This window comes from Macaca nemestrina, chromosome 7, assembly GCF_043159975.1.
Source record: "Macaca nemestrina isolate mMacNem1 chromosome 7, mMacNem.hap1, whole genome shotgun sequence".
Lineage (NCBI taxonomy): Eukaryota > Metazoa > Chordata > Mammalia > Primates > Cercopithecidae > Macaca > Macaca nemestrina.
This window is the reverse complement of record NC_092131.1, coordinates 50,577,912-50,604,398: the sequence shown is the minus strand read 5'-3', so window position 1 is coordinate 50,604,398 and position 26,487 is coordinate 50,577,912. Positions and strand designations below refer to the sequence as shown.

The 26,487-nt window shown below is 39.2% G+C and overlaps 1 protein-coding gene across 6 annotated transcripts in view; it reads right to left on the bottom strand.

Moving 5' to 3' along the window:
• Positions 1-256: 256 nt before the first annotated feature.
• Positions 257-26,487, bottom strand: part of CCDC198 (coiled-coil domain containing 198) — a 43,255-nt gene continuing 17,024 nt past the window's right edge. For 3 of the 6 annotated variants that reach the window (XM_011727471.3, XM_011727470.3, XM_011727475.3), the window contains one exon: positions 16,372-18,656. In XM_011727471.3, the coding sequence (XP_011725773.1) occupies positions 18,427-18,656 (230 nt within the window). In that variant the 3' untranslated portion in view covers positions 16,372-18,426. Of the gene's footprint in view, positions 462-16,371; positions 18,657-22,876; positions 26,148-26,487 lie in introns of those variants that run through there. The other 3 variants (XM_011727472.3, XM_071100113.1, XM_011727474.3) reach the window with 3 other exon arrangements.

Below are 26,487 nucleotides of genomic sequence, written 5' to 3'. Positions count from 1 at the left end.
CTCTGATGGATCCAAGAAAAGTTATTAATATTTCAGTCTCATCAGTGTTTTACTTGTTGTTAGGACAGGGTAAGGAATTCTATGCTCTTTATATGTGAAACTCAAAACCGTAATTCTCAAGATTACATTTTAATTTTGATTTAATTTCATTTTTAAAATATATAAAACAATACAATTTCAAAAGCTTTACCTTATATGCTAAGTTTAATCAAAACTTGAAGTAGCATATTCATACCACATATTCATTCATTCATTTATTCAACAGATATTTGTGAAATACCTGTGCTAGGCCAGTGCTGGGTCTATAATATTGAACCTACAGGACAGAAATCTTCATCCTCATGGAGCTTGCATTTCAGTGGGATGTTTGGACACACAACACTCTTGACAATCTCTGCAGGTCTCCCTTACTCCTTTCCTCTTGTTCCTTTTGGTTTTTCTCCTCTTGTTCATGGACTTCTCTGTGAAGCAGAAGTTAAAATTGGTCTCGGGTGGTTAAGAAAAAGGAAAACTACCTCCAGCGTCTTTTTCTAATTTCTCAATATCCACATTATATTGGTCAAGTTGCTTAATCTCTGAAGCTGATTCTTCACATATTAAAAAGTAGGGGAAATTTTTAGAAATAGAAAAAATAACTACTACTTCAGAGAATTTTGAGAAGTAAATTACATACATGCCACGCCCTGGTATATGTGAGGGGTTGGTTCTAGGACTTCCCCTCTCCTCCCACACATACCTGAATCCTCATATAGTCAAGTCTCTCAGTTGGCCCTGTGGAAGGAGCTTATAGGAAAAATCAGCCCTCAGATACTCTGGTTTTGTATCCTGCAAATACTGTCTTTTCCATCTGCATTTAGTTGAAAAAAATTGTGTGTAAGTGGACCCTTGCAGTTCAAACTTGTGTTGTTCAAGGGTCAACTGTGTATATATTTATATATATGACAAATATATATTAACGTTAAATCTCTGACCAGAGACAGTGGGTTTCTGTTTAGGGTTTCATGTAGTTGTGTTTCATCAAGGATTTCTGTTGCCTTACCATTTAGACTGAGAAACTTTGGCAGAGAATCACCTGTATTCAAAAATTTCTGGCTTTGACAATATTTTTCTTCTCCAAATCTGTTTCTATCTCCCTATTCCTGGCCTATGAGACTCGATGTAGTTTTGCTAATGTAGTTTTATTATTACAATTATACACCTCCACAAGTGATAGTTCTTATAGGCCAATCTTTATTAACTAGGTTTCATTTATCAAAAACCTTTCAACTCATTTATATCTGTGATAATGTTTTAAATAAACTCTACAGTTGGGTTGATTTATCACCATAGAATCAGATGATCACAAAGGATTTCACAAATCCTCTAGTCTTGCCCTTGCCCCACCCTAGTAGTTCTGTTATGACCCCATCCTTGATATATCGAGAGATATTTTAATATTTTCCAATATTTACAGGAAGGATTCTAGCCTACAGGATAAAGTGAAAGAGATGCAGAGTATCCCAACAGATTCTGTAGAGGAAATAGGAAAGGCAAAAAGATTTAAAATGGGAGTAAGGAAGGAAGAATAAGTTGTGGGGATAGACTCTGCTATCAGAATTTAGTAGACAATGTATCTTGTCCTGATACATTCACAACCTAGTCTGTAGAGGATCCCCATGTAATAAGTGGGCATGGCTTTTGGTGCCTACCTCCAATTACTCTATTAGTAATTAGGCATTGTTTTGAAGACTTGGTATGCCTTTTATAGCCTATGTTTCAGACCCCCTGTGAAACATTAAGTCAAGAAATATGTCATAAACTAGGTAACAGGAACTTTGCAAATAATAATGGAAAATTTTGAAGCCAGCTCAGAACTAGACAGGTCAGGGCCAGATTTGCCAAAGTGTTTTCTGAGAAAGGGTGATAAGGAATGCCTGGCATCTGACTCAAACCCCAGGAAAGAAAGCAGGAAGGAAAAGAAATGCTAGAGTAGGGGAGAGAACTAGAAGCAGAAATGTTAGAAAAAATGCATTCACTGTTCCCAAATTTTTGTGATTAATTTTATTATTATTATTTTTTAAAACCTAGAAGCACATATAATGAGAATGATCAGTAGAGGGACTTCAAGTGAATATGAATGCTGTTAAATATTTCATGTAGGATCTTTGAGCTTTTGGTTTTCTTTCATATATATACATATACATATATATACACATATAAATATATATATATACACACACACATATATATAAAGCACTTTGAGTTGCTGTTTTACCTATAGTTTTTTTTTTTAAGAAAAAAGAAAAAATTTACATCTTATTGGAAAATAGTTGCAAAAGGATACAGACCTCAATCTGTGTACTGGCATTGATTTATAATTATTAGCAATATTTCATGGAGAACAAAACACTTCAGCAAAAAGTAGGTGGCAAACTTCTTCAACCCTTAGGTTGAAGAAGGCCTGTAATATGTACTGGGGGTTCTTGTTTCTTTTGGGGTATCAGTGGTGGTTGACTTATGCGTGTGTATGTGTGGTATGTTGCAAAACACACTGAATGAAAAAATAAGTCCTTTTTCAAATAGCTATGAAGACATTTACCAATTAAGTGAAATAAATATGCATTAAAATCAGCTGGTCAATCAATCTTTCTTGAAGATCACATATAAGTGCCTGGTTAGCTCAGTCCCTGTGGAAGGGAGGTTGAAATAGAATCTTCTTAAATTCCTCTTTAGTCCTAGTAATCTGTGATTTGAGGTGTTCCATCTTGATCCTGAGTCTTACTTTTCCTTAATAATCTTCCCAATGCGTTATGAACTGAAAGTAGATTTAGAAGGTTCCCAGCTTTACACTGGTGCGGTAATGCTTGAATTTTATTTTTGGAAGAAATTATTTGGGGAAAATGTTGAAGAATAACAGGAGCATTTGAGTAAGTCCATTGGAGAACAAATATATAATACTGTAAAATCACCTTCTGTGTCTTTACTGAAAACCTAGATTTGACGTTGACATATTTTTTTTTTTTTAATTCAAGGAATCCCAAAACGTAGAGTTTATGCTGATAAATTCTCAGGCAATTCCTCATTTATTCTCTTAGAAAGTAAAATAAATTATCTCCAGAGCTAATAAGCCCTGTAAATGTTCTCCTGTTAATCTCATCCATCATTGTCACATTGTTCTTGGATAGGACCACACCATGACTGTGCTTCACAAGTGTGATGTGTTAGAGAGGTAGCCAGTCCCTTATCCACTTGTTAGTGGACATCTGTCTTTATTCAGTGGCCTTGAATCCCTTCTTTGAGAAATGACCATTCCTAAATCCGTGTGATTCTGGCCAGACTCAATCACGTGGTACCGCCATTGCGAAGGGTTGGGATGTGACTCATCACAGGCATTTATTTTCATGAATACATACATGAAAGATACATGAAATGTATCTTTTATTTCTGTTCTTCCTAAATTGGAAGGATATATAACTTTGGCTGCTAATGACAATCATGCCTGCTATATGCTCTTAAGTCTATTTTATCTAGTTTTAATATGCTCACTGCTGCTTTTTTTTAATTAGTGTTGGCATGTTGTATCTTTTTCTGTTTTTTTTCTTTTAACCTATTTGCATTTTTACATTTAAAGTGTGTTTCTCATAGATCGCATATAGCTGCTTCTTGCTCTTTTTTTTTTCCTATTCAGCCATCTCTGCATTTAAATTGTGTTGTTGACCATTTACATTTAATATGATTATTTAGATAGTTTGGGGTTTTGTTTTATTTTGTTTTAAATTTTTTTATTTTAATAGAGACAGAGTCTTACCATGTTGCCCAGGCTGATCTCGAATTCCTGAGCTCAAGTGATCCTCCTGCCTCGGCTTTCCAAAGTGCTAGGATTATAGGCTGAGCCATTGTGCCTGGCTGATATAGTTGGGTTTAAATCTGTCATCTTACTATTTGGGTTTATTTATTTATTTTTATCTCTTCTCTTTTTTCCACTCTTTTCTGCTTTTTCTGCCTTTTTTTTTTGGATTGAGTATTTTTTATGATTTGATTTTGTCTCCTCTTATTAACGTATTAGTTATTAGCTATGCCTTTTTTAAGTGGTTGCTATAGCATCTGTAGTATACTTCTTTAGTGTGTTACAGTCTATGTTCAAGTAATAGTATATCACTCATGAAAGAGACAACCTGTATAATAGGAGAAAATATTTACAAATATATATCAGATAAGGAGTTAATAGCCAAAATATATAAGGGATGCAATCAATTCAATAGCAAGAAAACAATAACCTGATTAAAAATGAGAAAAGAACATGAGTAGACATTTCTCAGAAGAAGACATGTAAATTGCTAACAGGTATATGAAAAAATGCTCCATATCACAAATCATCAGTGAAATGCAAATTAAAACTAAAATGAGATATTACCCTATACCTGTTAGAAAGGTTATTATCAAAAAGACAAGAGATAACAAGTGGTGGCAAGGATCTGGTGAAAAGGGAACCCTTGCACACTATTGGTGAGAATGTAAATTAGTATAGCCATTATGGAAAACAGTATGGTGGTTCCTCAAAAATTTAAAAATAGAACTACCTTATGATCCAGCAATGCTACTACTGGGTATATATCCAAAGTATCTGAAATCAGTATGTTGAAAAGATATCTGCACTCCTATGTTCACAGCAGAATTATTCACAGTAACCAAAATACAGAATCCACCTAAGTGTTCATCAATGGATAGATGTATAAAGAAAATGTGGTATATATACACAATGGAATACTATTGAATCTCAAAACTGAAGGAAATCCTGAAAAGGCATTATGTTAAGTGAAATAAGCCAAGCACACAGAGACAAACACTGCATGATCTCACTTATATGTGGAATCTAAAAAGGTTAAACTCCTAAAAGCATAGAGTAGAATGGTGGTGGCCAGGGGCTGGGTGGAGAATGGGGGTTGAGGAGATGTTGGACAAAGGATAAAACATTTCAGTTAGATAGGAGGAATAAGTTCAAGAGATCTATTGTACAACATGATGACTACAATTAATAGCAATATACTCTTGAAGATTGCTGATTGTAGGTTTTAAGTGTTCTCACCACAAAAAATGATGTGAGGTAATAATGCATATGTTAATGAGCTTGATTTAGCAATTCCATGTTGTATACATATTTCAAAACATCATGTGTACTCTCTCTCTATATATATATACATTTTTAATTTGTCAATTAAAAAATAAATTTTAAAAAGATTATACTACTGATGTGTGGTATAAAAATCTTACACCAGTATACTTCCATTTCCCTCTTCCTGGCCTTTATGCTATTGACATACATGTTACTTCCACATGTATATTCTAAAACTCATAAGAAATTGTTAGTTTGCTTTACACAGTTAATTAGATTTTACAGAGACTTTCAAAATAAAAAAGTATTTACCCACATATTTATTATTTCTAGCATACTTTACTTTTTCTGATATCATTTTCATTCTGTCTAAAGAACTTTGTGTAACATTATTTCTAATGCTGGTTGGCTGTTGAATTACTTTAGATTTTGTACGTTAAAAAAAGTCTTCACTTTGCCTTCATTTACAAAACATATTTTCTCTATGTGTAAAATTCTAGGTCGACAGTTTCTTTTTTTTTTTTTCAGTACTTTAAGGATATTGCCCTATTGCCTTCTGTCTTGAATTGTTTTGATGAAAAGCCTACTGCCATCATTCTCTTTGTTTTTCTGTACATAATGTCAGTTTTCTAAGGGAGGGAATTATTAGATCAGATTTTCATGGTTTACTCCTTTCAAATTCTTAGAGATTTCCTCAGACAAGTTTTTCAGCTCATTAATTACTCCTTAGTTTACTTCCCCAAAAAGTAAAATTACTCCTGCAATCACCCATCTATCCCTTCATTTAAAACAATAGTAATTGAGTTTATGTTGCGTCTGGCATATGGCAGGAATATCTGTTTTGCTATATCTTTTTTTAATCACTGAATATTACTAATTTTTAAAAGCCATTACGTACTATAGTATTTAATTATTCTCCAATATAGTTCTCTAGGATTTTTATTTTATTCCTTGCATTTAACTCAGTAATTTATTTGGAGTTTGTTTTGCAAGCTGAGATGAAGTTTCTACTTTAAAATTATATTTTTCATTTTCAAAACATCTATTGGTTCTTTTTTGACAAATACATTTGTTAAACTATTTGTGGTTCTTCTAACTCATATTATCATTTTATGCATATAAAAATTCTATTTTACAGTTAGTTATTCTTAGTTTCTTTTTTTTTTGACGAAGTTTCACTCTTGTTGCCCAGGCTGGAGTGCAATGGCGCCATCTCGGCTCCCTGCAACCTCCACCTCCCGGGTTCAAGTGATTATCCTGCCTCAGCCTCCTGAGTAAGCTGGGAGTACAGGTGCTTGCCACCACACCCAGCTAATTTTGTATTTTTAGTAGAAACAGGGTTTCTCCATGTTGGTTAGGCCTGGTCTCAAACTCCTGACCTCAGATGATCCGCCAGCCTTGGCCTCCCAAAGTGTTGGGATTACAGGCGTGAGCCACCACACCAAGCCAGTTATTCCTAGTATTAAGCTATCTTTTAGTTCTTGTCTTAATATCAAAAATTATTTTCATTAATTCATTTAAAATTATTTTGTCTTATGCACAGGCAATTACTGCACATGATACAAAACTCAAAGGCACAGAAGGATTTAGTATGAAAACATAATCTCCCTCCTTCTCCCCTGACTTCCCAGTTTTCCTCCTTGGAGCCAATCACTGTTATCATTTTCTTGTATATTCCTTCGGGGAAATTCTGTGTGTAAACAACCATATATGTCATGTATTTTATAGATCATATAGATTATTTCTCTTTTCCTCTTTCTTTTATGCAAAAGTATATACTATATCATATATATTCTCTGCATGTTGTTGTTTCACTCAAAAATATCTTTGCTCATCTGCATTGTTTTATTTTTCATGGCTGTATTGTATTCCATTGTATAGTTGTTTATTTAACTTGTTTCCTATTGACAGATATTAGGATTATTACCAATATTTTATGATTACAAAAAATACTGCAACACATATCTTTGAATAAATGTCATTTTGTTCATGTGGATATATCCGTAGGACAAATTCCAAAAGCAGAATTACTGGGGCAAAGAGTAATTGCCCTTAAAATTTTGAGAGCTATTTCAAAATATTTTCCCCTAGAGGATTAACACATTTATGTAGTTCCAATAGGTAGGTCAGTCCCCTCATCATTATTTCTTTCTATAATGTTTTTATTAATCTACCTGTATATGCTCCTAGATAAATTCAGAATTCTTTTTTTTCAAGCTTCACCCTCTCTCCAGTCCCACTGGGAATTAATATCCTGCAAATATTCTAAATTTCAAAACCCAGGAACTAGTTTTTCCTTTCATTTATTTTAATATTTATTTGTCTTTCTTAACAATGTTTTGTAGGTTTCTTCACATAGGTTTTATACATTTTTGTTAGGATCAGTCCTAAAAAGTTTGTGTTCTTTGTTGTTATTATGTAGGATGTATTTTATGCTTTTTTTTCTTTTGAGACAGAGTCTCACTCTGTCACCCAGGCTGGAGTGCAGTGGTCTGATCTCAGCTCACTGCAACCTCCACCTCCCGGGTTCAAGTGATTCTCCTGCCTCAGCCTCCCGAGTCACTGAGACTACAGATGTGCGCCACTACACCCAGCTATTTTTTTTTTTGGATTTTTAGTAGAGATGGGGTTTCACCATGTTGGCCAGGCTGGTCTTGATCTCCTGACCTCATGATCCACCCACCTTGGCCTCCCAAAGTGCTAGTATTACAGATGTGAACCACCACACCTGGCCATTTTATGCTTTTTTATATGACTGATTATTGTGGGCCATTTTTGTGCATCTTTTTGCTATCTTATGCATTGGAAATTCAGACACATCTGTCTTTGAGATGGTTACTTGATTTGTGGGCTTGTGTTCAGTCCAAACCTAAGTGCCCATCAGTGGATGAATGGATAAAGAAAATATGGTATATATACACAATGGAATACTATTCAGCCATGAAAAGAAGTAAATTCTGTCATTTTGCAGCAACATGTATAGGACTGGAAGACGTTATGTTAAGTGCAATAAGCCAGGCTTAGAAAAACAAATATTGTATGTGTTCACTCATAGGTGGAAGTTTAAAAAGTTGATCTCATGGAGGCTGAGAGTAGAATGGTGGTTACCAGAGACTAGGAAAGGTGGGAGGGGGATGAAGAGAGTCTGGTTAATGGGTACAAAATTACAGTTAGACAGAAGAAACAAGTTCTAGTGTTTGATAGCACAGTAGGGTGATTATTAGATAACAATAATTTATTGTATATTTCAAAATAGCCAGAAGAGAAAATTTAGAATGATCATGACACAAAGAAATAACAAGTGTGTAAGCTAATGAATATCCCAGTTACTTTGATTTGACCACTGCACGTTGTATGGATATATCAAAGTATCATGTGTACCCCATAAATATGTACAACTTTTATTTATCAATAAAAAAGTTGAATTGACTTTATTGAGGTGCTATAGTATATATATCCTATCATTTTTCAATCATTGCTATAGGTTACCATTAACGTTACTTCAAATTTTATGCTGCTGTAATTAACTTGCAACCCTAGTTTCCAATAACAAAATTCAGGCTCTTGAGAGAGAAGGAGGCTTTTACATTTTAAAACCTTCTCTTTAGATATTAAGAGCCACAGCCTGGAAGTCTGAGAACACAGAGGACATAGTGTTTATGTTCTGACATAGGGCCAAGAGGTGGCAAGATGATGACTCAGGAACAGATTTCCTACCACACCAAGAAGAAATGATTTCTTCTTGGGTTGGAAGAAACTGAGAGAAGAAAGCAAGAGAGCTTTAAAACGAATGTGGAACCTTCTTCCTGGTCTTTCCTTTGGTTCAAAGTCCAAGAGGAGGAGCATATCCTGATTCAGTAAGTTAGGTTTAAAGGACCATGCTGGAGCCATTGATTGGTTGCTGCCCATGCTATGAGCATAAATATTTTGACTATCACTCCTGCCCTCAGGAATATTTGTTGATCTAACAGCAGAAAAGTTTATGTCTCTGACTGCAAGATGGACAGAAACATATGTTTTTGAGTGTCTTCTTTAAGAAAAAGTGTAGGCCAGGCATGATGACTCATGCTTGTAGTCCCAGCACTTTGGAAGGCTGAGGCAGGATTGCTTGAGCCCAGGGGTTCAAGACTAGCCTGGGCAACATAGTGAGACCCCCATCTCTACAAGAGTAAAAAAAAAAAAAAAAGGAAAAAAGAATAAAAATTCTGAATATAAAATTAGAACTGAAAGCAAGTATTTATTATGAGAAAAAAGTTTTAATTATAAATTTTGCGAAGTTGACAAATACCACAAATGTCACAGAAAGCAGAAAAACAATATAGTATTTCTATTAATTAACTGCCCGATGTACCACAGACTGACTAGCTTTTGGCATATGTAAAACTTCATCTCCCCTCCACTACTTCCATACTTCCAGTTCCAGATGCTGCGGGGTACATTCATATTGCAACACAACCCCTGGTCTCACATCTCTGGGTGAGTCAGTGGGCAGCTGGGGTGTGCCTCCAAGCCATTCCTTCATCACAATGGTTACAGATAACAACTACACATGGAAGGGACTGGGAATCACATAATATAACCCACTATACCCCAACTGAGTATAGCCCCAACTGGACTTCCCTTTGGCCAGATTCTGAGAGCTGCTGGTACTTTTCACATACTACCCAAGCGGGGGGAAGTGTGACAGAGGGGAAATTGGAGGGGAAAACATGACAGCCTTTATAAACTAAAAATTTTTATTTTTATTAGACTTTTTTTGGAGTAGTTTTGGTTTTATAGAAAATTTGAGACAAAGATACAGAGATTTCCCAAATATCCCTGCCCCCACATATATACAGCCTCCCCTGTTACCAACATCTCCCACCAGAGTGGAATATTGGTTACAACTGATGAGCCTATGTTGACACATAATGCTCACCCAAAGTCCATAGTTTACATTAGGGCTCACTCTTAGTGTTGTGCGTTCTATGGGTTTTTGACAAATATATAATGACATGTTTCCACCATTGTAGTATCTTCCAGAGTAGTTTCATTGCTCTAAAAATCCTCTGTGTTCCACCTATTCATCTCTTTCTCTCCCCTAATCCCTGACAACCACTGATTTTTTTTTTTTTTTTTTTTTTTTGAGATGAAGTCTTGCTCTGTCACCCAGGCTGGAGTGCAGTGGCGCAATCTTGGCTCACTGCAAGCTCCTCCTCCCGGGTTCACGCTATTCTCCTGCCTCAGCCTCCAGAGTAGCTGGCACTACAGACTACAGGTGCCCGCCACCATGCCTGGCTAACTTTTTTGTATTTTTAGTAGAGACAGGGTTTCATTGTGTTAGCTAGGATGGTCTCCATCTCCTGACCTCATGATCTGTCTGCCTTGGCCTCCCAAAGTGCTGGAATTACAGGTGTGAGCCACTGTGCCCGGCCACTTTTGCACATTTTACAAAAACATGTAACCAAGTTGTAGTAAGCTCTTGGTGCCCCATCCATATCCCCACAGGCCTTAATTTGGCTTGGTTTTTACCAGCGTCTGGATCTCTGAGCCTGAGAACTTCTCTCCGCAGATAGACCTGAGGACACACGGCATTTAAGAAGTACCAGAGAATTAATTCTTCTTCCCTGGTGCTCCAGCAGCCACCAACCAATGATTGGTGGTGACTAAAGGTGGTGTATCAGACCCCAGCATACTTCCTCTGCAGATGAGATAACTTTGAGGCACAGAATTCCCCAACAGGATTAAGCCTGGTACCCAGAATAGTAACTTCCCTGATTATGCCCCTTGATTGGCAGCTTTCCCTGTCTCACTTTACTCCCCTACTGGTATTTCGTGGCATCGGCTCCAACATAAACTGCTTGCATTTCATCCTTGTCTGCTCCTGGAGAACTGTAATGAAAACTCATGTAAATGATTTGCTGGTGCCCCTCCCAGGGCAGGGGGCTGTGTGCATGAGGGGCCTTGAAGCTTAAGCTTTCTGAGCTTCATGGTACATTGCCTCCACCCGTTTGCTACATCAGGAGGGCAACATCTGTGGACTGCAGCACAGTAATAATGGCAGCAAGACATGTTTTGGTAGAAAGTGCCTGAGATAGACCCCCCACCTCCCCACCCCATAGGTTATGGAGAATATTTAAGAAGTTTCCAAGGCTTCCAAAGCAGAGTAGGGGGAGGGGAGCTGAGAATTGAGAGCCATGGGGATTTCTTAGCGCGGCGTGAGGCATGGACAGCCTACCCTAGGGACTGCATAGAAGATATAGTTGATTACTGAAGGACGAGTCCCACCCTCTAGACTGAGGTGGTGACCACCTCAGCAGGAGAAAACCACTGGGCTTCTTCCTGAGCAATCATTAAACGAGGCTAGTGCTGAGAGTATGGTGGGAAGTGACAGCAGCCAGGGAGGTGGGGGTAGATGCTCAGGAGAGGAAGGCTGATGCCCAAGATCATCAAGATGGGGATCATTCAGTCAAGGCCAGCTTGGACAAAGGATGGCGCCAATGAGCTATTCCCCACATGCCCCCAGGATAGCACCATAATCAAGGCCTGTGTGTCTTCCCCCAGACATGGACCCTGGCTGGGGAGGAAAAAGGGAGAGTGGGAGAGAATCCTGAGGGTGCACTTTAAGCCAGGAGTGACAAACATACCTTGGATTGGCAAAAGGACAGTTTTGAATAGTAATGGAAAGGGGAGCTTGAGATCTGGAGTTACAGAGAAAGAATATTCCAAGATAGTGTACCCTGAGGCATCTCCCTTGTGATCGGTGAACTCACTCTTACCCTTGAGCGTTTGTCTTTGCGCAGTGGTATTTTTATTCTGTTGGATAAATTCTGAGAAATGGTTTGCAAAAGCTGATGATTTTAAAATGTATTTCTTTTATCCAACACCCATTTAATTCCATTATTAATTCAAAAAATATTTCGGTTGATTCCCTTGGGTAGTTCAGCCATATAATTACTTCCTCTGCTAATTGTGATGCATTTATTTTCATGGTTCCATAGTTATGTACTTCTGGCTTTTGTTCCATGTCTTGTTGAACTGATTAGACTTCGAGAACCACTTTCACACACAAAATCTTATTTTATTCCTGATGTCAATGGTAATAACATTGTTTGGTAACTAGCGTGTATTGAACAGTTATTATGTGTCAGGCATTGTTCTAAGCACTTTGTGTGTGTTATCTTATTTCATTGCCACAACACGCTGTGAGGTAGGCATTATCCTAATCCCCATTTTACAGTGAGGGTGCTGGTCAGACAAGTGAAATAACTACCTAAGAGAGGGAGTGGCCAAGCTGGGATGTGACCTCTGGCTCCAGAGCCTGGTGGGCCTTACTTCTAGCCAGGTGTGTCAGTAAATGCTTAATATCAACTCTGAAAAAAACCCTGATCTGCAACTTTCACTAATTTTCCTGGTGTAAATGTTCCCACCATGGCCGGCATGGCATCACGGAACACAGATTTGGAAGAGATCCTTATAGTTCCTTTTGAGAGCCCGTGCTGAACACTCATGAGGATTCCGGCACACCACAGCCTCTGGTGTTGTGCCACGAGGCAAGGTGGTGGCTGCTGCTTAAGATATCTACGTTTTTTTTTTGAGACAGAGTCTCACTCTGTCGCCCATTCTGGAGTGCAGTGGCCCACTCTCGGCTCACTGCAAGCTCCGCCTCCCGGGTTCACGCCATTCTCCTGCCTCAGCCTCCCAAGTAGCTGGGACTACAGGCGCCCGCCACCACGCCGGGCTAATTTTTTGTATTTTTAGTAGAGACAGGGTTTCACCGTGTTAGCCAGGATGGTCTCGATTTCCTGACCTCGTGATCCACCTGCCTCGGCCTCCCAAAGTGCTGTTATTACAGGCATGAGCCACCGCGCCCGAAGTTGTTTGATTTTAAGAACCAGAAATCAGTTGGAGCTGGCCCAAGCAGAAACTGCAATTTATGATAGGGATACAGTCTCAGAATGAAGGGCAGGAGGCAGCAGGGCCTTGGGCAGGGCTGGGAATGAGGAACAGATGTACTGTCAGGCCTCAATGGGTCTCTGGTTCTTCATCTGCTACAGGTCAGCATTCTCTGCATCTCTGGCCTACAGGGCAGAGCACTGCCACCCATTGCTACTGAGCTTCCTTGCTGAACTTCCTGCCACCAGCAGAAACCAATGCCCTCTCTGATTAGCTCAGTGGGTCCAGGGTCAGCCCCAGGTCAGCTAGCTATAGCCATATGACTTTAGTGGGTCTGTTTACCTTTGTTCATGACCATATTGGAGCTATCAGTCTAGACCACGAGTACTCCCTTCTGACTCTAAAACTGTACTACACTTCAAACCCATTGTCATACTGTGCTCCTCTGGGCTCCTGACATCTGGGCCCTGTCCAGCTTTCTGACATCATCCCTGTTTGTCTCTCCTTTGGTCGCTCTGTCGTTCTGGCCTTCTTGTTGGCCCTTGAACCTTATAAGCTCATTCTCGTCTCAGGACCTTTGCACCTGCTCTTCTGGTGTTTGGAAAGCCTGTTCCATGGATCTTCTCGTGGTTCACACCTTCCCTTCGTTCATGGTTCTTCCTCAGAGTGCCTCCCTGAGCATCCTGCCTCAAGCAGTTCACTCCATCCCCGCCTACCCTGTTACCTGCTTTATTTTTCTTAATCATGCTTAACATTACATGTAGTTGTATTATCTTGTACTTGACTATCTGCTCGTGATCTCCCCCACTGGAATGTAACCCATGGGTGCAGGGACTTTGTCTTGTTTATGGCTGTATTCTCAGCATCTGCAACAGTACTTGGCATGTAGGAGATACTCACACCCACTCGTTGAATGCATGATTAAATGATGAATGAATGAATGAATTGCAGACTTTTTATAAAGTGTGTATCTTAAAAAATCCTTAACTATTGACTTAGTTTCCAATTGTGTTATTGTGTATTCTGTACTTGAATGAAATAGCATTTCTCTTAAAATGAGATGTAATTCAGAGTTTTAATGGTCTGACCTTCCATAATCTACCCTTTAGCATACTTTCTCTGAAGACTTCCCTGTAGCATTCTAAATTGGTGAGGTTTTGCAGTAATATGTGGAAATAGGCTTTTATTGTTTATTCCAGGCAAGAAATAGTTGATGTTAATTATAATATGATGACCATTATGTTTCTGTGGTAAGAAAGAGAGGGGCACAAAGAGCTGGGGTTCTATTTTCCGTTTTTAAAGTCTCTATGTAAGCAGCAAACATTATCCATTTGTTCAAAAGGCTATGTCATAGGTGACTCCTACAAAAGTTATCTTTAACTAAACCCCAGTACAGTAACTCTGAATTATCATCAAAATAAGTATGTGATGAAAAACAGTGCTCTTCTTGAAAAAAAATTGAGAAAAATATATTTCCAAAAGTATTGAAGGAAAAAAAGATATTTCTCTTTCTCATGAAAAATTCAGAGCAAGAACGAAAATATTATTTTCACAAGAGAAAGTATGCTTCTCGTCCCAGACAAGCTTTTTTTCTTTCCAAAGCTGGAGTTTCAGCTGAAGAAAATTGACAACTTAGCCTCCAGGCTGAATTTTATAGTTTTTATCAACAACAGCTGTGTTTATGATGGCCGTACATTGCCCTGAACAAATTCAAGATTAACTGTAGGATTGATGTTCTCAGAAAATTACTTACAAAATGAACATTTCTCTTACTGTTTTGTGACGCTCCAGGCCTAATGTCCTTAACCTTAAAAAATTACCTCAGAAGTTCTTTCTTTTATAGATAGAAGGTGATACAATCTGGTGAAATAGAATGTTCATATTACTAAAGCTGTAATTTTCTGCCTTAGCTGCGTGATAGATTCATCTGGAAGCTTAAAAACAAAAACCAAAAAAAACTCCAACAACCCAATGCCAGAGCTCTACTCCAGCCCAATTAAATCAAAAGCTGGGGACCAGAAATCTTGGTTGTTAGTAGTTTTTGATCCTTTGACAGGTGATTCTAACCTGTCACCAGCATTGAGAACCGCTACCCTTGAGTCCTTCTCACAGTGTGCAGCTGATCCACCCTGGATCGGGCTTTCTGGTGGGGATGCTCACCTATGCTGCCCCCCGGCCAGGGGTCTCCAACCCCTGGGCCATGGACAGGTGCTGGTCCGGTCCATGACCTGTTAGGAACTGGGCCATACACAAGAGGTGAGTGGTGGGCGAGGGAACATTACTGCCTGAGCTGTCCCTCCTGTCAGGTCAGCAGAGGCATTAGATTCTCACAGGAGTGTGAACCCTATTGTGCACTACTCAGGCAAGGGATCGACGCTGCATGCTCCTTATGGGAATCGAATGCCTGATGATCTGAGGTGGAACAGTTTCGTCCAGAAACCATCCCCCGCCTCACCCAGCTGTGGAAAAATTGTCTTCCACAAAACTGGTCCCTGGTGCCGAAAGGTTGGGGACTGATTCCCTAGGCCGAATTGGGAAGACAGTTAAGGTTTCCTTTACTCTCTCATCTGCCTTTATCCTGTGCTTTTATCCTCCGTTTGCCTGCAGTTCGGCTATCAGTTAAGCTAGTCCTTGCTAAAACATAATTCCACAAAGCTCTCACCCTTTCTAGTGAACTATTACCTCTTCCCTGCTCCTCCCAAAAGGAATCACACCATGTGATGCAAAAGAAATACAGAGTGACGTGTAATGTAGCTGGTGAGTTGGAAGTAAAATTGAGGAAAGGAGGGAAGAGTCCTTGGCTTCTATCAGGTCACTTTTGGTAAACAATCGTCTACTCCAAAGGGAAGTTCTGCTAAGTGACTCCGGCAACTTACTTAACCTTTCTGTGACCCAGTTTCCTCATCTTTAAGATGGGGATGATATTAATACTGACCTACAAAATCACTGTGAGGATTACATAGATAAAAGAGTACCTGGCCCACAATAAACAGACCATGCATGTTGGCAATTATTACTATAATTGTTACTCCTTTAAAATCCTTGAATTCATAACTGCATTATAAGGAGTTCTACATGGAACTGGCAAACAGAGAAGGCATTAGGATGGATTTTCTTTTGAAGCTAACACACTCTGATAGTTTCAAAAAGTATTTTGAGCTATGGCATCCTTATTGGCATATACACATAGTTCCTGTATCGCAAGGCAATGCTTAATTTTGGCCATTCATTTAGATGTATAAATGCCAACAGCTTTTGGAAGAAAAAGCCATTTTCTTTACTGTATAATCAACCTTGTCTATCCAAGACTCCTGGGAAATGATGGAAATGAGGGTGAGCAAGTGCATAGCTGGAGAGAAACAAGTGTTTCTCTAATTGACTAGTCAACTCAACACATTCATTAATTCCAAAAAATATTTAATGATAAACTCTTTGCCAGTTGTCATGCTAGGAAGCAGGAATACCATAGGAAGAAGACATAGTTTGTGCCCTCATGTAGCTCACAGTTCATTAAGCTTATGGAAGCGGGTTTCGTGAAATTGAATTTCAAGTCACAGAGGAGAATGGTGAAGATGTACCTTTGGCTCCACTAGTTTTAGTGTTCAAAGTTGTCCATCCCACTTTTTGTGTTTTAAGCCTTTCAGATTGACCACAATAGGCGAGGACACCATGAATAGATTGGATTTGTTTATCCTCTCAAGGATCTCATTTTTTCTAGAAGGCTGGCTAGTCAAACAATGTATGTATTCTTTTGGTGGAAATATGCTTCTTACCTACCACAGAAAAAGTAAGAAGAGTACTCACAAAGAACTGGGAGTAGATATGGCCAGGGACAATCTAATAGCCTTCTGTCCTTGGAAGAAACATGAATTTTTATCACCTGACATTTCAGGCTTGTTATCTTCTTAGTTCCTGATGTGAATGCATTGAATGTCAAATTGAAGTGGTGTTTTCCTCTATTTTTTTCCCTTTTTGGAAGCTTCCCGTATAAGGCATAAAAGGGTCTTTTTGTTTTGCTTTGTTTTAAAGCTTTACTAAATTCTTGAAAGATTCTGGATTGCTTAAAATTATTTTTAGATTATGCTAAACATGGAGCTGCATTGTACATGAAGGTTCTTAAAAATTGTCCCAAAAGCTAATTTTTCTAAGTGGAATAACTTTTGATTTGAACATTTATAAGATTCCTTTTATTTTTTAAGGAGCTTTAAAATCTGCATCATAATCTAAGAAGTCTTAATTTTGAACTTTAACTCACAATGATCTTCTACACTTGACATTATTTCACCTGTATCCTGTAGGCTTTCTGTTATGGTTAGCTTAGAAAGTGACCTAAGTGAGCTTAGTGTTTAATGTAGTATTACTGTGACTTTCCTTTAGAAATTCACTTTTATTTGTCTCTAGTCTACTTTTTCGTGTATTTGTTTTTGGTTTTTTATTTTTTACTTTTGAGACAGAGTCTCATTCTGTTGCCCAGGCTGGAGTACAGTGGAGTGGTCTCGGCTTACTGCAACCTCTGTCTCCCGGGTTCAAGCAATTCTCTTTCCTCCGCCTCCCCACCAAGTAGCTGGGATTATAGATGAACGAACGCCACAATGCCCGGCTAATTTTTGTATTTTTAGTAGAGACGGGGTCTCACCATGTTGGCTAGGTTGGTCTTGAACTCCTGACCTCAAGTGATCTGCCCACCTCGGCCTCCCAAAGTGCTGGGAGTACGGGTGTGAGCCACCACACCCAGCCCATCTATTTGTTTTATATAATCTAATTTTCTTTTTATAAACATGGTGAGGTGGAAAGTCTCAAAGATGAACCCCAAAGGACCACACTTTGGCATTCATGCCCTCATGTAATCCTCTTCTGCATTAACTCCAAGCTGGCTTATGACTTTAACCAACAGAACATAGTGGAAGTGATGCAAAGCCAGTTCTATGACTAGCTTTTAAGAAGACTGGCAACTTCTGTTTCCTCCTCTTGGGGCAATTGCTTTTGGGAGTCCTGGGCTCATATGAGAGAAATCTCTTCAGTGTCCTGCTGAAGAGATCATGTGAAGATGCTCTGAGACTATATGGATAGGGGGCAAGCTCCCCCTGTCTCAGTGTCCTAATGGGGCCTCCAGATGACTCCAGTCCTAGTAGTCTAAACGTAGTCCAATTTCAATGACATGAAGGATTTCAAAAGGGAACAGCAGAAGAATCACCTAGCTGAACTCAACAACCCACAGGAAAGTGAGACAATAAAATGGCTGTTGGTTAGCCCCTGTGTTTTGAGGCATTTAGTTATGCAGCAATAGTTAACAGCACATATGATAGACTTGTTAATCATAAGACTCTAAATATATCATTTCTTTTTACCAAAGTGATTTGCTTCTTCAAAGTACTTCATATATCAGTTTGAAAGATTTCTAGAGTAAAACAAGCTTTCAGTGCACTCAATATCTAGGTTAGTGAATAGTATTCTTATTCTCAATCAAAAAACTCATCAAAAAGTGGGATTCTCTCTGTCCTGGTCCTCACCAGTGCTCGTGGCTTCTTCTCATCTTTTCCCAACTCATCTGAGTCAGAGCTGGAACTGTCCCAGAGATGCTGTCTCTGGGCCGCTTGTTCATGAAGCCATGTTTCCATTGTGCCAATTTTCCAGGGACAGTAGTTATTCACTGCTTGATGTTTCAAAAATTCTGTATTCTGTGAATTACCTACAAAAAAAATTAAGTTTCTTTAATTTAATTTTTTCCTTTAGCAATGATTTATTTGTTTATTAAGTGCCTAGCTTAATAAACAATCTGGTTGGTAATTTTTCAAACTATGTATATATAGTAATATATATGTAACTTGAGGTATATATAAATATATACATTATATATAAATGTATAAATATATATATAAATATATATATATATAAATTTCAACTGGTATCTCTGTAAGGATTAAACTTTTTTTTAGTTGTTATTTTTTAGTCTATTTATTTATTTTTTTGAGGCGGAGTCTTGCTCTGTAGCCCAGGCTGGAGTGCAGTGGCGCCATCTCAGCTCACTGCAAGCTCCACCTCCCAGGTTCACGCCATTCTCCTACCTCAGCCTCCCGAGTAGCTGGGATTACAGTCACCTGCCACCATGCCTGGCTAATTTTTTGTATTTTTAGTAGAGACAGGGTTTCACCATGTTAGCCAGGATGGTCTCGATCTTCTGACCTTGTGATCCACCTGCCTTGGCCTCCCAAAGTGCTGGGATTACAGGTGTGAGCCACCACGCCCGGCCTAGTTGTTATTTTTAAAATGATTTAAATCTTCCAAAAGTCACAATAATGCAACACACACCTATATACCACATCCATCAACATTTTGCCACAATATTGCTTACATCATATATATGCATCTGTCTATCCATCTATCTCTCTATCAATCATCTATCTATCATCTATCTATCTATACATGCTTTTCAGCTGAACCATTTGAAAATTAGTTGCAGAGTCACCTTCCCCCTAAATATATCACTACAAATCTCTTAAGACCAAGAGCATTGTCTCTACGTAACAAAACAATTATTACACTTTAGAAATTTAACATTGATATAATACTATTTTCTAATATATGGTCTATGTTCAAATATTCATGGTTGTCACAATAATGCCCATTATAGCTGCTTTTTATTTTCTGTTTTAGTTTTAATTTTTAGGTCCAGGATCCAATCTAGGATCATACATTGCTTTTTATTTTCTCGTCTCAGTATCCTTTAATTCAAGAATACTCTTCTATGCTTTTCTTCTCTTTCTCTCTCCCACAGTCTCTACACCCCATCACCATTCCTCCTCTTTCTCCTCTTTTGTCTCCTCTTCCATCTTCATTGTCTTTTTCATTTTTCCTAATGTAATGATGACATTTTGAAGAATCCAGGTCAATTATTTTACAGAAAGATCCTAAATTTTAGCTTCCCTTATTATTTCCTTGCAATTAAATTGAGGTTAAACATTTTGGGCAAGAATATTGCACAGGTGCTTTATATTGAACATCTACTATGTGCTAGACACATAATATATACTTCTGACATAGCAGAATCACCTGTTGCAGCCTTTTAGAAACAGATGTTTAAACTGTACTCCAGACCCATAGTACTGGGAAGTTCAATGAATCTGGCATTCTATTTTATTTTATATTTTTTATTAAAAGAGACAATTTAGTTTGGGATTTTATTTATGTGCATATGTATTTACCTTAGCTTTTTATTTAAGCAGTTCCCAGCATTCTTTATAATGCACTCCAGAAAGCAATAGGAGCTTTGTTCAAGGGAAGCTGGCTTTTAAGCAAACAAAATCTTCCCAACCACTTTGTAGCTAAAACAAAAATTTTAGGTCAAAGCCCAGAGTTTCCCACTAGACAGGTTGAAACGACCATAACTTTTGAATGTTATCTTAATGATAATTGTTTATTAAATCTTTTGGCAGTTTATGTAAGCCCTTGATATCTGAAGTTGTGTACTATTATATAAGAAAATCAAATATTTCTTTTTACCTTGTACACCATATTTTTAAAAACTACTTTATTGAACTATGATTGACATACAAAAGCTATACATATTTAATGTATACAGCGTGGTGAGTTGGAAACAAGCGTTTTAATGTGAGAATTCGTGCCTTGTGATTTGTTGGGCCTCTGTGAGAAGCTACCAGTTTTTCCCCTTGAATACTATTATAATGATTGTTGTTGCCTATTTAGATAGCACTGGCAGATAACCATGTTAATTAATGTCTGCAGCCCTGGTCTCTCTCCTAAGCTACAAAGGACGTTTTTGTAAAACTGGACACCTCCACTTTGATATCTACTTGGCAATAATGCAGCCCTACCTTTCTTTCTCTCACAAACCTGCTTCTGCTCCTGGCTACCCTAATTCAGCAAACGGTACTACCTTTACCCCATTGTGTGCCTAATTCGTCAAGAGAAACCCAGGAATCCACCTGGTCTCCTTACCCTCTCCATGCACTCACATCTAACCTATCACCTGATAATTCTGATTATTTTGTCTCCTAACGATCTCATATCTGGCTGCTTCTCTCCATCCTCATTGAGACCCTACTCTCCTGGTCTCAACATCATCCCTCACTTGCGCTTTTGCTCTGTCCTTATAATTGGTCTTCCTTCATCCTTTTACTTTCCCCTCCCACCCATTCTCTACAGTGTAGACAGAGTGATATTTAAAAATATGAACCTGCTTATGCCCCTCTCCTGCCCTATCAGTGGCTTCCCAATGACCTTAAGATAGAGTTTAAAATTCTTACCTAACATGGCTTACAAGACCCCGTGTGATTTGGCCCTGTCCATATCTCCAGAGCCATCTCCAGTTACTCTCTGAATCTCTCATTCGCCTAGAGTCCATCATGTTCCTTCCCCCTGCAGGACTTTTGCACGTACTGGGGTTGATTACCATTTTGAACATTCCAGTACCCATGGCCCTCACACTCGCATGCCCTCCTCCCCACTTCATCCAGCTACTTCTTATCTCGGTTTAAATGTCCCTTCCTCATGGAAACTTTCCCTGACTCCACAGATACCAGGTCTACCCAGTATACTCTCGTTAAACAACTCCTTGTTAAACATCTCTATGCAAGATCCACAAACCAGGAACCATATCTGCCTGGCTCATCACCATACAATGAAACGACCACACAATGCCTGGCACTTGGTATGTGCTAAATAAATATTTGGTGAACAAATAGATGAATAAATGAATAAACAAATGAGCAATCAGAGAATTTTGGGAGATGGGAAGTATTGGTAACTAGGATCTAAAAAAGGCCCCATTCATTGGGGCTCAGGAGTGTCAGTCATCTCTGTTCTGCAAAGTAGTCAAGAACTACCAGAGGCACCACTCAGACTGGGAACAGACATTTTCTAGAACATCCAGCTATCGGCAGGAGATCTGAAACAGAAGGGGAATGATTGTTTGTGTTGGGATCTAATGAAATATTAATGATAGCCTAAGTCCCACAACACCCTTGATGTTATGAAAATTCAGGTCTAATGTTAGTGTATGCGACAAAATTCAAATATTCAGTTTCATCCTTGAAAATCAATCCTTTGTCACTCATAAAGTATTACATATATAGTTTTGTGTATACAGCATTAAAATTTGAGCACTTCTGAGCTAGATTTCTTATTACTTGTTACATTTTTATAAATCCTTGTTTGATTCTCTGTGGTTTATAGACTTTAAAAAATAAAAACACAGTCTTTAAAAACCCAAATGGGTTTCGGGTGAGCAGAGTAAAGGAAAGTGTATCCTACTCCAAAATTAATTTAGGGAGAGAGGAAGGCAACAGCTGTCAGTGGGAAAAATAGGAAGTGATTTAGGTAGTAGAAGAATCACATAAAGCATGAAACCTGTTTGATGGTTGTGTATTTTATAATATGTGTTTCAGAAAACTGTATCACTGCTATGTCAAACCCAGAATTTCACATACAGAGCTATATTGAAAAATAAAACAAAATAAGATTCTTTATAGAAAGAGTGCAGGTGGCCAGATAAGACCAGAATTTTGAAGCTGACATTCAAATAACGGATTCAAAGTGACACATCCCTGAAGCATATGACTGTTTTCACTATAAGACATCAATTCTGGCCGGGTGCGGTTGCTCATGCCTGTAATCCCAATCCCAGCACTATGGGAGGCCGAGGCCGGCGGATCACGAGGTCAGGGTTTCCAGACCAGCTTGGCCAACATGGTGAAACCCTGTCTCTACTGAAAATACAAAAGTTAGCTGGGCGTGGTGGCAGGCGCCTGTAATCCCAGCTAGTTGGGAGTCTGAGGCAGGAGAATCATTTGAACCTGGGAGGCAGGGGTTGTGGTGGGTCGAGATCACACCATTACACTCCAGCCTGGGCAACAAGAGAGAAACTCCATCTTAAAAAAAAAAAAAAAAAAAAAAGACATCGATTATACTCTTCTTCAGTTTTGTCTATATTCCCATACATTTGTATGGTACTTCTTCTTCTATTTTTTTTTTCTTTTTTGAGAAAGAGTCTCTCTCTGTTGACCAGGTTGGAGTGCAGTGGTGTGATCTCGGCTCACTGCAACCTCCGCCTCTCAGGTTCAAGTAATTCTCGTGCCTCAGCCTCCCCTGTAGTTGGGATTACAGGCATGTGCCACCACTCCTGGCTAATTTTTTGTATTTTTAGTAGAGACGGGGTTTTGCCATGTTGGCCAGGCTGGTCTCAAACTCCTGATCTCAAGTGATCCACCCTCCTCAGCCTCCCAAAATGCTGGGATTACAGGCATGAGCTATGGCCTGTAAAGTGCCTGGCCACACTTTACATTTTATGTGTGCTTTTATACATGTTATTTTTTACATAAACTTTATGTGGTATACAATACTTTATTCCCATTTTATAGATGTGGAAACTGAGGTTCCTGGAGGTTAAATAACTAGAATTTAGCTATATTCTTTCTCTCTCTAGAATGAAATTATATAAAAAATAAACAGTTAATATTTATTGAGAGGCTATCATGTGTCAGGTACTATTCTAGGAACAAGAAAAAGTCCTTGCCTTCATGGAGCTTCCATTTAGTAGATGCACTACTGGGACTCAGTGAAGGGCTTTGAGGTCAGTTCCAGTGCTCTTCCCACCCTCTATGTTCATTCATATCACAGCTTCAGCAAAGGGTAGGAGCCACAGAAACACATTAAATCTCATAGACTTGTACACCAAAAAGAGTGACATTCACTATGTGTATGTTATATATAATTTGTGTCATATGATTGTATATGTAATTTATTATATGAATGTATGTAAAATTTATGTAAAGCATGGGAGATTTCATTTTAAAGATGCAGTAGAAAGCAGTGACTGACTTTTATCTCACAAGAGAGCCACAACCCTCATTTCACCTTTCAACAGGGGAACAAGAAAGGTCGAGAATGTCATTAAGTAAGAAGAGACAGCTACAGAGGAACCTTAATGACCAGACCCTGACAGTAGAATGCTTATGTAAGTGTAAGATCTTAGCTACACCCCATTTGTAGGAGAAAGTGAACTACTTTTAGAAGGCGCGGAAAGAAATCAAAGACGCTCTCTGGGAATAAGTGAAAAGGAATCATCGCTAGGACAAATGCTGAGCACAGAGGTGAAGCCTGTCGGCTCAGGAGTCAGGTGCCCTGTAAGTGCATCCCCGAGCAGCTTCACCTCTCACTGGCTGGCTGTGACCTTGCACATGTGACTGGACCTCTCCAGACCCAGTCTCTTCATCTGTAGGAGAGAGGTGGTAATAATTTTCACCTTGTAGAGTTAATATGAGGATTAAATGATGCATTTAAAATTCTTAGAAGCACTTTATAAATGCTAGCTGTATCCATAGTTATCCCAGTATCCTACACTTTTACATGTACAGGGCTGCACAGTGAATACCGAAGCACAGAACAGAATGACACCCTTTGTAGGCATTGTAGTCTCTCCATCATCAAACACATTTCCGGTGATATTTGTCTTACTTCTCTTTCCAACAACTTCAGCAATAGGCAGGTGAGTTGATGCAGACATGTCATTCTAAGAGTCTAGTTAATTATGATATCATTATAATAGGAAGAGTTAGAATTCCCTGTCTATTTCATGCTAGCAAAATCTACATTTTCTAGGCTTATTTTGTCCTGTGTATCTCACACACACACGAGTTGTTACAAAGAAAAAGATTCTCATATGGTTAAAGTGTTGAAAGAGTTCTCAAGGGTTATCTAGTCCATCTAAGTTTGGCTAATGTTCAAAATCACTTGAGGACCTTTTGAAACGTAAAATTCTTTCACCTTCAACCTAGAGATTCAGATTCAGTAGGCTGAAGCTGGGAGACAGGACTAGGTGTTTCTTTTGTTTGTTTTGAGATGGAGTCTTGCTCTGTCGCCCAGGTTGGAGTGCAGTGGCATGATCTTGGCTCACTGCAACCTCTGCTTCCCAGGTTCAAGCGATTCTCTTGCCTCAGCCTCCCAAGTAGCTGGTATTACAGGTGCCCGCTGCTGTGACCGACTAATTTTTGTATTTTTAGTAGAGATGGGGTTTCACCATGTTGGCAAGCTGGTCTTGAACCCCTGACCTCGGGTGATCTGCCCGCCTTGGCCTCCCAAAGTGCTGGGATTACAGACGTGAGCCACCATGATCGGCCCTAGGGCTGAGTGTTCTTGAGAAGCTCCTCAGGTGGTTTTGCTCTTAACTGAGCATTTGTGCACTACTGATGCAGCTACGCCTCCCTGACTGGCACTTGAATTGGTTCCTGCCTGAGTTACTCCTTCTGTTCTCTCTTCTCTACACTCGGTCACTTCCAGGAGAACGTGAGCTCCAAAGTCTGCCAGCTGCTTTAACTTTCCTTTCAGAAGTTGCAGAGTGCGGCCTTCTTTGAAAAATAAGGTCAAGGAGTCACAACCCCTACATTTGCAAACTTTTCCAAAGCTGTCCTTGACAGAGTTCCAAGTCCTTGGTGGTCCTGGTGGGGCTGTGTGAGTGCAGGTCAAAAAGACCTGAACTTGAATCCTGGCTCTGTCACACTGGGGCGAATAGTAGCTCCTACCTTCTAGGTTGTGTAAGAGTTAAAAGAGATAATGCATATTTAAGGCAAACCACAGTACCTGGCTTATAGTAAGCACTCAACAAACCTTAGCTTGAATAAAATGAAGCAGCTTTAAAAAGCATCAGGAGAGCAGAGGACAACTCCTTTCTCCTGTGCCAGTTTCTCCTCGGTCCCCTCCAGCTCTGAGACATCTTCCAAGGACTTGGCCGATGCTGGTTTTTCTTGACGTGCTCTCAGGTGATGACTGTTAAGTGTCTAACTTTAGCTGAGGCTTTTTTCTTGGTTGTTTTGCATATTTTTCAAAAGATATTGTTTAAATGGTAAAAATTGTGTGACTACAAAGGATATTTCATTCTGAGACTTGGGAGTATAGATTAAATAGATGCCTCAAGTAGATTTTCAATTATTCAGCCTTTTCTTATTTAATTAACTTATTGATTAAGCATCTTGTTTCTCCGAGTAGGAGCAGTGTCTCTTTCAGCAGGCGATTTTGCATCTTAGAAGTTCAAGACCTCTAGAGACATAGCCAGCTTTTCTGCAGCTCTCTCCGCGGTGGGTCAGTCCTGGTGATGTGGGGAATTTGGCTCACAGCACAGCAATCTGTGTGTGTGAACAATATTGGAAATTTCAACTGTGGGTTTGCCCTGGGGAAATACAAACAAGGAAAGCTTTATGGGGCTCTAATTGGTGGGGCAATGTAGCGTAGAAGTTGTGGACAAGCCTGTCCATTAGAAAGCATAGAGCGATCTGAGAGCATAAACAATTCGGCCCGGCTGAAATGTGGGGGCTGGGTGCGAGAGTGGCAGAAGGTGAAGCTAGAAAGGCTAGGTGGCAATGACTGGATTCTGAAAGGCTTAGAGTCCCAGGTTGAGTTTATTTTATTGAGACAGGGGGCTTGCTATGTTACCTAGGCTAGGTTTTGAAATCCTGGCCTCAGGTGGACCTCCCACCTCAGCCTCTTGAGTAGCTGGGACTATAGGCATG